General features: G+C 31.4%; 1 protein-coding gene and 1 pseudogene across 1 annotated transcript; both read right to left on the bottom strand.

Moving 5' to 3' along the window:
- Positions 1-2602: 2602 nt before the first annotated feature.
- Positions 2603-6874, bottom strand: LOC136997635 (uncharacterized). Its single transcript, XM_067348536.1, has 8 exons — positions 6325-6874; positions 6015-6203; positions 5673-5717; positions 5520-5564; positions 4817-5061; positions 3591-3750; positions 3218-3339; positions 2603-2893 (listed from the first exon to the last, which is right to left on the bottom strand). The coding sequence occupies exons 1-8, from the start codon at positions 6530-6532 to the stop codon at positions 2771-2773; spliced, it is 1137 nt and encodes a 378-aa protein (XP_067204637.1). The 5' UTR covers positions 6533-6874; the 3' UTR covers positions 2603-2770.
- Positions 6875-7098: 224 nt separating this feature from the next.
- LOC136997634 (uncharacterized) lies at positions 7099-10026 on the bottom strand (annotated as a pseudogene).
- Positions 10027-13625: the final 3599 nt, after the last annotated feature.

Raw genomic sequence — 13625 nt, forward strand, 5'->3', positions numbered from 1 at the left:
TTATTTGTCGTCGCTTCTCTAAATTTGCGACAACGACAGGAACATCCTTACACATGCTTTCATGAACTTGCGTTAAAACTTCTTGTGTATTATGTTGCACAACAGCTCCCGCAATTCTAGCATTATAAGAACCTTGTTTGCTAAAATGAATGCGCTTTGCACCAATTTCTTTGCAGATAATTGAATTAAACGTTTCTGCAGGATTGTTTGTTAAATTTAATAACAAACTATCGGAATAAGCGCTTAGGTGCATTATAGCACTTTCTATTTTTTGATATAGGCCGTGCAATTTCAAATATGGCACATAATTTTGAATTTTATCACTGTTTTCTTTACATGTACGACCGCGTTCTGTACATTTTTTATGTTCACCAAATATATGGCTAGGAATGTTTAATATGTCTCTTTGTAATTCCATCGCTTTATAATGGTGAGGTTAACTTTCTGCCCTTCGTACAGCTGCAACTTGTAATACATCTTTGCGTATTTTTAAAATGTTGTTCCTCACAACATTTCGTATTTGTACAAAGCCACGCTTTCTCTGTAACTTTGGTTAAACTGTCTCCGCCACGACTTTCAACTTTTTACATAAATTGCGAAGCAAGTGATTGGTGCATTCTATTTTTTTAACAATCACCTTTTGTTCGCGATACGATGCGTTATTTCCGATAGACTGATATACGCTGCTATCGCCATCGGCAACAACTGTTTTATATATTAGTCCATGAATTTCAAGGCTATTTTTAAAACTTTCTGCAATGGCGTCGCTCTCCATACTAGTGGAGCTTGCATTGCGGTCAAAATTTTTGTAGCACTTATGACTTCTTGCGTCAAGGCCTCTTTGCTCCGCCGAAAATATCACAAATCGTACAAAATTTGTTACGGATACCTATGAAAAGAACTTTCCCCGTGCGGTAACCAATTATGGCACCCACACCGGAAGGTGAATCGTAGGCGGTGCCGTATGATCTCTTCATCCAACAACCATCCGCTACAACGGTTATATATGGAATGCCATTTATGGTTTCACCTCTTTCGAGAGCGAGATGTTTTTCAATCTCGCCTGCCATTTTCATGCTCTCCATGGCAGTTTTCATAAAATCATCGACTACATTTTCACGATGTTTTATGTAAGTCTTTTCAGACATGCAAAAAATATTCATAGCTGCACACAACTCTTCCAGTTGGCCATAACCAATCCCAACTGTTATAGTTGCAGCTATAGCAGCTGTATTGAGGTCCAACTTTTCAGGTTCTGTGGATTCTGACCATATGTTGGCTTCATAGTTGCACGTTTGGCACTTGAAGAACAATTGCGTCAGTAATCCACGGCGACGAGAATTTATGAGTTTCCAATCTTTAAATTGGCACTCTATTCCTCGCGCATGGTTATCGAATACTCTGTGGCAGTGATGCGATCTTTCTCACAGCGGTCCCGGCTCCGCTGTCTCACACAACCTTACAGAAGCGCTACGTCACGTATCCGTGTGAGCTCGGCCGTTCAACCAATGGAAGAGAGCGAACGTCTCCCTTCCACCGAGCCGACACAACAGACAATAAATGCATGCTACTTGCATGTTAAAAGCAAGCGTTTCTGATTCAGAAAAGAAATTCTGAGGCGAGTGGCTGGAAAATTAGAAATCACCTGTTCGAGACCTGCTTCGTGCAACTTTCTTTTCTTTTTTCCGCATTTGTTTCTAACATAGTAAATTATTAGATAATATTTTTTTGCCCAAAAAAATAATATTTTCTATTTATTATTAATATTCGCATATGTTAAACTAACAATTTTAGAAATAATACAGATCTGCTATTGTCAATAGAAAAATGAAGTTATTTTACAATGTTGCAACAAAGTGCTAATTTAACATATGCGAATATTTTTAATAAAGATAAAATAATTTCTTTTAGCCAAAAACATTATCTAATAATTTATTTAAAATAAATATAGAAAAAGGAAAAAAAGTTACAAAATCACAGTTTTCAAACACGAGATTTTTAATATTCTTGCCATTTGCCTTACTCGTTTAGCCATGCTTGCTATTTTACATTTATCAACATGATGAAAGATTACACACCCATACAGAACATAATTTGTATTACATATCTAATAGATATTCTCAGAAGATATTAGAGATATCCATAAATATATAGGAAACAGCCATTAGATATGCTTTAAATATCCAAATGTCCGCAATACGAGTTTTCATAAATATCCACTGGATATGTAGATTAATGTCCATTGAACATCTATATCAGTATCCTATGGATATTTATGTGGGTATCCATTGCATATATGTTAATATTTAATGGATTTCTTTGTAGATATCCAATCTATATTATATACATGTCCATATATATATATATATTTATAAATATTGAATATTCTAACAGCACACATGTTCAAAAAACGTCCATAGAAGATCAGTAAGATGTTTTAACATCTTTTAACATGTTTAACATGTTTAACATGTTTTAATTTAACGTGTTAAAAGATGTTAAAACATCTTACTGATCTTTTATAGACGTTTTTTCAAATATATATGCTAGATTAGATTTATACTTTAAAAGGATATAGGTATTGATTATAAATTGGTTTATGAAAACTAGGTACTATTTATTATAAATTTTAAAAATAATAATTGTCATAATAATACACACATATATGCACAATGCGATTATCTTACTAACTTAAAAAAAAATCTTAATTACATTTAAAAAAAATTAAAATACACTTGACTGTGATTTATTAAATGACAATTATTCGATATTATACTTCAGAGCACGCGATCGCTTCGCTACTGTTCATACTACGTCCATATGACGGCGCTTCATCATGTCCATCATCTTGCATGCTAGTCGTTTGTTGAGGGCAAACACCATCATGCTTGGTCTAAAATTGGATAATTATTTGGGTTAATTTATTTAATTATATATATATTTTTTTTAATTTAATTAATTAATTAAATAATATTTGAATTAAAAGCGGTTATTTACTTGAACATGAAGATTGATATGCAAAATATACGCGATCAAGGGAAATAGAGGGTAATTTATTTTAATTTTAACAAGCAAACTGGCAAATATGTGGAAATCGTGTAATTAAAAAAATGTATTAGGCAAAAATTGTAGGAGGATATGGTGTCATAATCTAGAATTGCTTTTGGATGACATTTATATATTATTTTATTAAAAATTGAGAAATATAAACACTAACCTTTGTTGAATTATTTTGCCGTCGTTTCTCGTTCTCAAACCTGTGTTTTGCGTGTCGAAACCAATCTTTACATTTTGTTTCAAACTCTTTCTCCGTTACATTAGAGAATGTCTTCCTGACAACTAAAGCAAAATAGTTTTCATTAATGTTACATTTTCTGTACTTTCATACTATTTCTATATAATAAAACGCTTGATGTATTCGCGATATCATGAAATTTGTTACAGTAGAACAGCCATAAAAATATTGTTTTAAAAGTTATTTATAATTATCAAGAATTGAATAGTAATTAATTTATTCACGTGAAAATTTTAACATTCATGGATAATTTAACGTCCAAAAAATAATGTATGATAAAAATATTTTTACTTACTAAACATTAATTTCATTACTTCAAAATGATGAAGTTTCCGTTTTCCTTTTCCTCCCACCCAACTGTAAAAACTGGCTACTTCATTTGTAAAAACATATATAAACATTCTTTTTGACATTTCTTCATAGCTACTTCCACCAATTGTTGCTAATATGTTAAACTGAAATAATTTTCGTATTATTAGAAAAGCATGTATACAACAAATATATAAAATGTATAGTAATTAAATGTATATATATATATATATATATATTGTGGCGGCTCACCGCCACACCGCTGCACTGACGCGGTATAATACATCGCGGCGCCGCTACGCGCCGCAGGCCTTCTACCAGTTATAAGCTTGCGGACCCACCGCCAGGTTGCGCAGGCGGTGAAGAACCTTCTCGCGATCAAGCTTCGATCGACGAGATATAAAAGAGCTGCTCCGCAGATCTTTCCTCACTCACTCGCTTCAAGGCGAGCTCTCTCAAGGGCCCTTGAACTGAGTCGTACTCTGCCTCGGCAGGAGCTAACCAGAGACACATAGTCTCGCAGTTTTTCTCACGCTGCCTCGCAAGGCGCGTAAAAAGAAAACAGAGTCCCAGCATCGGCCGCACATCTCAACCAAGCGGCCCGCGGATACTCCACTTTCGCCGTCACCTCCTCAGTCTCTAGTGTGGAAATTAATCCCACTAGAGTTCTGCGTCCGGTTGACTCGACCACCAAGGGACACGCTCACACAAGGCGACATCCGAATTCGGAGACCTCTCTCTCCTCGGTACACGGAGCAATCCGTAATTCCGAGAGCCGAGACGGTTGCCACCACCAGCACACCAGAGACTCGATCCATCGCAGTACAGACTTCACCGCTCAGAGCCTGCTCAGAGAGCAGTTGTCAGACGGAAGACCACTTCCCGAACGGAGTTCCACCGACGCCGGGAAAGGGGCTGCAACGAGCTAACTCAGTTGAACCGTCCTTTTTAGGACCCGTTCAACACACTAAGACGCGGCCGGTAATTCCTTACCGCGCCCGTCAATTTTTCTTTTGATTCTCGGCCTTACACTCTTGCCGAGAAAGCGCCTCTGGCGCCCTTAATCAAATCAAACACAAAACTTGTACTTTACTCTACTTCTCTGACGAAGAAAAATAAATTATATTTTTTTAAGAAATTGGTCTCAATCTTTCAACCAAGTCGAACACAATCCTTAGGCTATACGCCTATATATATATTTACATAACTCACCATATGTTCTTTTAATCCTTCTTTGCTTGATGCAAGAATTTTTTGTAAAAATTCGATTTCCTCTATAGTTTTCAGAGGAAAGGACAGTTCACTCAACTCATCATTTGGCGTAGGGCTACGATTTTCTCGTGTCCGATTTGACACATTTAAATTCAACTTAGTTAATATAAGTTGATATTGTTCAGTTAGATGATTGACATCAAATTTTATATCTGCTAACATTCTTTCAATACGTTGAAGATAATCTAATAATAATACAAATATATATAAATAAAGCTACATTAAGAGTTTGTTCGCGTCGCATGTTTCAACTCGCTCCAATACTGCTCCAATACGCTCCAAACTATAGTATACGTAACGTAATACTATAGATTGGAGCATATTGGAGCGAGTAGGAGCATGTTGGAACATGCGACGCGAACAAACCCAAAGATTCGATAAAACATAATTTTTGAAGAACCATTATTTTCGATTAAACAGATAGTTAAAAAATGTTACATTTTCATCTGCATTTCAGAAAATATTAGTTTTTAAAGGAGAAAAAATATATTTCTCGAGATGATATTAACTTCAGATATATTTAAATGCAAAAAATAAAATATTTTTGGCTTTAGTATTCAATAATCGCAAGCATATTCCTTATAAGAATTGTAAATTGATATTTTGTCTAAAAATGAATGCTATCAAATTATGTTCTACTTACTTCTAATTGTAATATATTCATCTTCTTCTTGTACATTTTTCGTATCTAAAAGAGTATATAAAATTATATTATGAATGCATATACATATATTAATAAAATCTTACAACACAGAAGTTATTTAAAATATATGATAATGAATTATGTTTTACTTACTTCTAATTGTAATATATTCATCTTCTTTTTGTGTATTTTTCGTATCTAAAAGAATATATAAAATTGTATTATGAATGTATACATACGTATATTTATGAAATCTTGCAACACAGAAGATTATTTATAATATAAAAGACATATTAATATGTTGATATTAATATTAACATATATGTGATATTATTTATAGTTCTCAGAATCCAAATATTTTTTAAATATGTCAATGCTCAACTATACTATAAGCCACATTGAAATGTTTATACTTTTCTAATGAATATGCAAGCATATACACATATGCATATCTTAAAATACAGGCGTAATAAATATAATTTTAATATTACTTACTTGTATGAATCATAGGCGCTTTCGGATATGGTGGTAAACAAGACTGATAATTGCTACAATCGCTTTCATCATCATCAGTATTACTTTGTTTTCTGGCTCTGACTTTTCTTTTTGTTTTGTCAGTATCTGTATTAACATCCGAAGTCATCTCAGCCTTTTTTAGTTTCTTACATACTTCACTGTAGGATTCTATCAAAATACAATAGAAATATTCAATAATCTTTAACAATGATGAGTATGACAATATATTGGCTACAATAATTAGAAAATAACTGTTTATACATTGACAGCAGACAAAACGTTTACTTACCATATATACCAAACACTCGTTTAAATGAACATAATAACCAATCATCTTGAGGAATTAGCCGTTTTTTTATCGCTTTATTTATATCTTTATCTCTTTTAAAATTTGGATACCAACATTTCTTTGTATCTTTTTGTATCCAATCATCAGGTACTACTTGTATCCCATCTTCAAATTCTATCAAATAGAATGTATTATTTAGAACAGCCATCTTATAAATATATCACATCTGAAAAATAACACACACAAACGCAATGTAAATACATACCAATAACATATATGAACAAATGTACATACATTATGTATGCAACAATGGTACAAGTACAAATGTATTACTCCAATCAAATTTAACATATTTCATCTTAACAGATGTTAGAGGCCAAGCCGATAAATTTTCACATCGTTCCGATTTATATATTCCCAACAAGGAAGAATTACATGGTTCAGTATATAGATCACTCAAATCGATGAATTTTCGACCAATAATGCAAAGATTATTAGTAGTCATAGTGGCAATATTCTCTATGATGACAATCGAACCATCGTTTAGACCACAACAGTTTGGATTATAAATAGATAGACTAAAATCTGCTGTTGAATATGTTGAATATTGAGGACTATTTATTCCAGGAAAGATTGGGCCTGCATTGTGTATTCCATGTACTCCTATTTTTCGATGTTCTTTTTCAAATGATAAGCAATATTCCAATTCCGTTAAACGATTGTGGATTTGTTGTAAGGGACGTTCAGCTTTTCTAAGTAACTGTTTTATTTTTTTTAAGTAATTTTCATATCGAAAAGCGCTGAATGTATCCAGTGTACTAAATTTTCTAACATCATCTACTAAATGAATTAGTGCATGTATATTGTGAGATGAATACTGTGGACCATATAAAATTGCGAATGACTGTACAAAGTGTTCTAGTAAGGATTCGGCATAAGTAATATGTGAAAGATCTGGAGAACATAATAGCCGAATGGCCACATGTAATGTTAGAAAATTCTTGTAGATATCTTTATTTATGTCATTTTTTAAAACGATGGGGCCAGTATATAAAAGAAACTGTCTCAACTCTGTAGCTTTCCATAAGCTTAAGAAATGTAATTCTCGTGGTTTACGAACAAATTCTATTGGTATCGATGTTCGCATTTCTATTAACAATCTTGAAATCCTATTAACTAATCGTGTCGATAATCGAACAGTTAACGGTCCGGATAACCAAAAATGTAACATTTTTTTTACCACACCAATGCAAACCAAGTGCATGTAATCCAACGGGATGTGCGTTATCATACCAAAATTCGGTATATCTAATAAAATACTCCTCCCAGTATGATGCTCTATTTGTCTTTGTTGACGAAAACTTTCATTTGTCCGTTTACGACAATTTATATCCGGGAAACACATTCTCCCATCAATATATTCACCTTCAGTTATGCATTTAACACAACTAAAATAACCTGTATGTCCCTTTGTAGCAGTTACAAAAGATTTTGCGGGTGCATCAGCAATTAACGAATGTATAGATACAGATATATGTTTTCCTTTATATTCAAGTCCTTCAGTCACTAGAATTTTTGCTTCATCCACAAAATCATGTAAAAATTCATTACAATCAGATGGTTTCTTGGAACCAAAGTAACAACCAATAATAAAGATGTTACTAAGACTCGGTATTATTGAACCTAAAATTGGCCACAGTTGATTATTAGAAGAATTTGCAATTGGTAATCCATCTATGCTGATTTGCACTTCAATTAAATCAATGTCATCTCGACTTTTTCGTAGAAACTCCATAATTCCTGATCTTAAGCCCTTATGAAAGTATTCTCCTGGTGCAACTTTCCGTACATTTGTATATCTTGGTGTTCTCATCAATGTTTTCGAATTTTTCGGCAAATAGCCATTAAAGCCATGTTTTCTTAAAATTGACAATAATGCAGTAATTGCTATATGTGAAGTCTGAAATTGTGCTGCCCAGTTTATTAAATCGTCCTTAATTGATGAACTAGCAAACAAATTTATATGCCCAGCATTTTGATCATAATCAAAAGTGTGTGCGATTAGACGCAATAGATCTTCCAAATTAGAACTGTTATCGTTATAATAAGAGTCATATGCAACATTTTCATTGTCAGAACTATTAAAATATTGTCGCGGCAATTCATTTCTTATTGTAACATTTGCTGTCTGATGAAGATCGCAATTAACACCGATTATTTTATGTGTACTGATATCGCTCGAATTTTGCAGATTATCTACATTAACAAAATTTGTCGACGGATTATTTATATTTTCGGTTTCAATTGCAATATTACGTGTATTGCATTTTAATCGTCGGTAATGCCTTTTTGACATTTCTGAAAGCAATTTTCGTTTTGGCATAGCTGGTATATCCTACAAAATAATATTTATGCTATTTTTCTGTTTCACATAAATTCAGATATTTAATCATTCTTCTTTTTCAGTACTATTATATTATTTTCATAACCAATTTTATATACTTTTTGATAAAATATAATCTTTCATAATCATAAATAAAATAAAATATATGAACGTGGCAAAATTAAAATGCATATATTATAACATCTTTAATGTAAGACATATAAAATAAATGGAAGCTCTTTAATCACAAAATTATAAATAAGAAAATATATTTTAATTGCGCACAAATAACAAAAATTGAGGAGAATTTAAACTGCAAAGAAAAAGACTATAACAAAAATGACTAATTTATAAGTTAACGTGATTTATTTAGACGTATTAATATTAATATTCAAATAATTAATCAAAATTAAGAGAATACCGTAATTTTAACATGAAATAGCTTCAGACGTATCAAAAATGGAATAACACAAAGAATGAAAAAAAAAAGAAAAAGAAAAGAAAAAAAGAGTAATAACATGCATTTTATGTATAAAATTATTAATGAATGTAAGTATAATGTATATACATTCAAATTTCTAATAAAAAACTGTAGAAAACAAATTTAAAACAAGCACTTTAGAACTCTTCAGAAAACTTTACAACTTACCAAATTCCACAGAAAAACAAAGGATAAATAGTTTAGCCTTTACAATCTTTTTTTAATACACTCCCAATGCAACTGAAAAAAACAAACTCTTTAAGACATTTGTGATCTCTAAATATATACATTCTACAAAATAATATTATTTGTTATTTTTTTATTCCATATCAATTCAAATAGTTAATCTTTTTTTTTTAGTATTACTTAACTTTCAAAAACAATTTTATATATTGTCATAAATTATATTACTTTGATAAATAATAATAATCGTAATCAATAATAAAGCAAAATATATTATGAACATATATAATTAAATTGCTTATAACATCTTTAATGTAAAACAATAAATAAAAAATGAATCTTAAACCGCAAAATTATAAAAAAATATACATTTTAATTCCACACAAATAGCAAAAATTGAAGAGAATTTAAACCGTAAATGAAAAAAACTATAACAGAAATATGAGTAACGTATAAAATTAATGCAGTTTATTTACAAGTATCAATATTAATATCTAAATATAATTAATAAAAAAAAAGGAATACTATAATTTTAACACAAAATCACTTCTGACATCACATCAAGCACAAAAATAACACAAAAAATCAGAAAACATGTATTTCATGTAAAAATCTTAGATAGGTAATAATGAATATGTAAGTACTCACACAACATGCATATCCAAAAGAGAACATCTCGAACATATCGTACCTCTCAAAGATATCTTTAGGAAGTCCTCTAAATATCTTTTGAATATGCGTGCTGTGTGGAATATATACATCTAAATTTTGAATAAAAAACAATAGGAAACAGAGAAAAATTAAAGCAAGCATTCAAAACTCAAAAAATTTCACAACTTACCAAATTTTATCATCAAATCAAGAAAAGTTCCACAGAAAAACAGAGAACAGGTAGATAAATAGATTGCCTGACTTTTTGACCTTTATGATCTTGTTGTAATACACAGTCTCAATGCAGCTAAAAAAACGAACTTTTTAGGATATTTGTACTGTATGTTTAATTATAAAATAATTAAAAGAAATAACAGAAAAGTTTCTTACCTGTAAAAAAACTTATCAAAGGCACAATGTCTTTAACTCAATACAAATACGCTATTGCGTATGAGTGTGTTACCACAAAGCAACACAAAGCACGTGCAGTATAATGATGCAATAACTTGTTGCAAAGTACTACATATATGTACACATTTATATCTAATGCAATGTTCTCGCGCTTGACAATTGCAACTTAATATTAATCCGCAAATGAAACGGCCTTTGAAATCCATACATAAAATGACGAAATACTGTTCATATACGTATACTTCACACTGCTTCACTGCTTCACACGTATCGACACGCTTTCGCGCCAACGATAACCCAGAGTCACGAGTAAATTAGACAAACGACTATCATGTATCACCTAGCAACGATTGTCACGCATCACCGTGATAACAGCGACATCTCGTGTCACTACATAGATTTTCTAGAATATAAATATAGATAACAACTATTAAATATCTTTGATAGCTTCTTAGTAGATACAGATATGTAGATAACATATAAATATCTACTGGATATCTTTGCTAGCTACTTGATGGACATGGAAATGTGGATAACATGTAAATATCTAATGAATATCTTTGGTAGCTACTTGATGGACATGGATATATGGATAACATGTAAATATCTAATGGATATCTTTGGTAGTTAGTTGATGCACACGGATAGATGGATAATATGTAAATATCTATTAGATATCTCCGCTTGTAATTCAAGAGACATAGATATTTTATACATCTATTAAACATCTGTAAGTTATCCATAGTAGATATAGATATCAAATGGATATAATAAATATTTATTAGATATTTACTGCATATTTTGTTCTGTATGGGCACCTGCAAAGCTTTTAATTATTTATTTTAAACTACTGCATATTAGCAAGAGTTACTGCAGTAACTACATATACATATACTGTGGAGATTAGTGGAGGAACACAGTAACATATTAAAAATGCAGTCAAATAGATGTAAGATTAGTAATTTTATTAGTACTATTAATAAGTAGTGGTTTTCCGCACCACTTTTGAGGTTCCACTTATGGCGCGTTCGATTTTTTTTTAAGTGGATCATCACCTGGAGCCCTATTGTACCACTTTTTTACACCTGTTATTTACAGGTTAAAATAATTTACAGTAGTTGACACTGTATTTTTGTATCTATATACTTACTGTATTTTGTATACTCACTGTACTTGTACTTTTGCGCGTTGCGCGTATATTGGCGAATTGGGAAAATTACTTACTTTATAATTTTCTATAAATACAAAATATATTTTGTATTTATTATGCCTGCAATGCTATCAAGAGTAATGAGAAATACAAGGTGTCCTATTTTAAACGAAATCCACTCAAATATCTCAGAAACACCGAGTTAAATAAAAAAATTTTTCAAATAAAAGTTGTAGGGTTTAGAGAGGGAAAAAATATAGGGATATTAGTTTGACCTTGGATGGAGACGCTTCTGAGATTTAAAGGTCATCTTTATTTTTTCAAATGAAAGGACATTTATTTTTTTATATAAATCGATTTCTTGTAATATTTGTCGTAAAAAGTTATAAGACTAGGATGGCCAAAAATTGAATAGTTTACAAAATATTTTATATTTTAATTTGACATAATTTTACATAAACTATGAAATATTTCGTTAAATATTTATTTTTCAATTATCTTACTTCAACACTTTTATGCACAAAATAATGAGAGGAATCAATTGGTGTAAAAAAAATACATAGTTGACTTTAAGAAAAAAGTATATATATTTAAGAAGAAAGTATATTATATCATATCTGCTAAATATAGCTTAAATATAGCTCTGCTAGATTTTTTTCTTAAAGACAACTAACGAGTATTGCGGGCGATGTCTACCTTTTCACTTTCGGCCTTGCGATATGGCCAACTTCTGACTCGTGCGTTAGAGATTGACGTATGTCAATTGAAATTGTAGCGCTGTTAATTATTAATTAATTATTGAAGTTGGCCATATCGCAGGGCCGAAAGTGAAAAGGTAGACGTCGTCCGCGATATTTCAAGCCGATAAAACTCGTATAATATGTAAAATATTTTTATTAAATTATACATTGTTGTATTCTTTTCAAACAGCGCTACAACTTTTCTTACATCAAAATATCTACATTATTATAAAAAAATTATGCATACCTCTCCATTCGTTAACACCAATAGCTTTTGTAAGCAACTATTATGCTCACAATAGAGTTCAGTTTAAACCATTTAATTTGATATATATTTGTTATGGTCTATCTCTTTAAATTTAAAAAATAAAAGGGGGTGGCCACTTTTGGTGGGACACCCTGTATATTTACAGTAATTCAGTTTGCTACAAAAATTTTGTATTAGGTGGGGTACTTTATTTACCTTGGACGGGCCAATCTAGTTGATTGCACTGCAAAATATTTTTGCAATGTATTTCCAGAAGATGAGGAGGTTTCATCACAGCTCACCTTAAATGGAAGAACTGGACCAGGGGGATGTAAATTGCGAGACAATCGCTTCGCACAAGCATGTCAAGGTTTGTAAAAAATACTGTTAGTGTTTATATTCTACATTGATTACGTTTACACGTCAAACTTAATCGGGTTTAGTAACATTCGTAGTTCTGAGGTTGGTTTATCACAGCCACTCTTCTAAAAAATGGAACGGTAGGCATTGACTAGCCTTGGAACAACGGATCCCAGTAAACGAGAAAGTATTGAAAATTCAGAAATAGGATTGAAAATTATTGAGAAGAATTCATTTACGATGATGCCGAATTCTATTTAATTCTTCTCAATAATTTTCAATCCTATTTCTGAACTTTTAATATTTTCTCGTTTATTAGAATGTCATTAAATTTGATTAAGAGTGACATGTAAACGTAGTTATTGAATACATGACGATAACTAAAGTGTGTTTCTCGTCGATTTTTCCAGATGTCATGAACTCAAATAAACATTTTCCCCAACAACGTCGAATTTCATGAAGCCCTGGAAAAGGCTTTAAAAAGCCTTAAAACCAGAAAATAGCGTTACAATAAAAAATGACGACAAGAAAATGAGGAGGAATTCTTACCAAATCAACGCCGGCGAATGAATAACAAAGATGAGGTCTGTGCTCTTTTTTTTTACTAGTTGTACTAGTTCAGAATTTATCTTTCATCTTCCAATGTGGAGGGAAAAAGATAAACTCTGAACTAGTGCAGTCAGTTCAGTTAAAAA

This window comes from Linepithema humile, chromosome 2 (assembly GCF_040581485.1).
Source record: "Linepithema humile isolate Giens D197 chromosome 2, Lhum_UNIL_v1.0, whole genome shotgun sequence".
Taxonomy (NCBI): Eukaryota; Metazoa; Arthropoda; class Insecta; order Hymenoptera; family Formicidae; genus Linepithema; species Linepithema humile.

Coding starts and splice junctions, on each gene's coding strand:
- LOC136997635 (XM_067348536.1), bottom strand. CDS start 6,532: ATGGCTGTTCTAAATAATACATTCTATTTGATAGAATTTGAAGATGGG. Junction 6,204..6,324: donor ACGAGTGTTTGGTATATATG/GTAAGTAAACGT, acceptor GTATTTTGATAG/AATCCTACAGTGAAGTATGT. Junction 3,340..3,590: donor AGTAATGAAATTAATGTTTA/GTAAGTAAAAAT, acceptor ATTTTGCTTTAG/TTGTCAGGAAGACATTCTCT.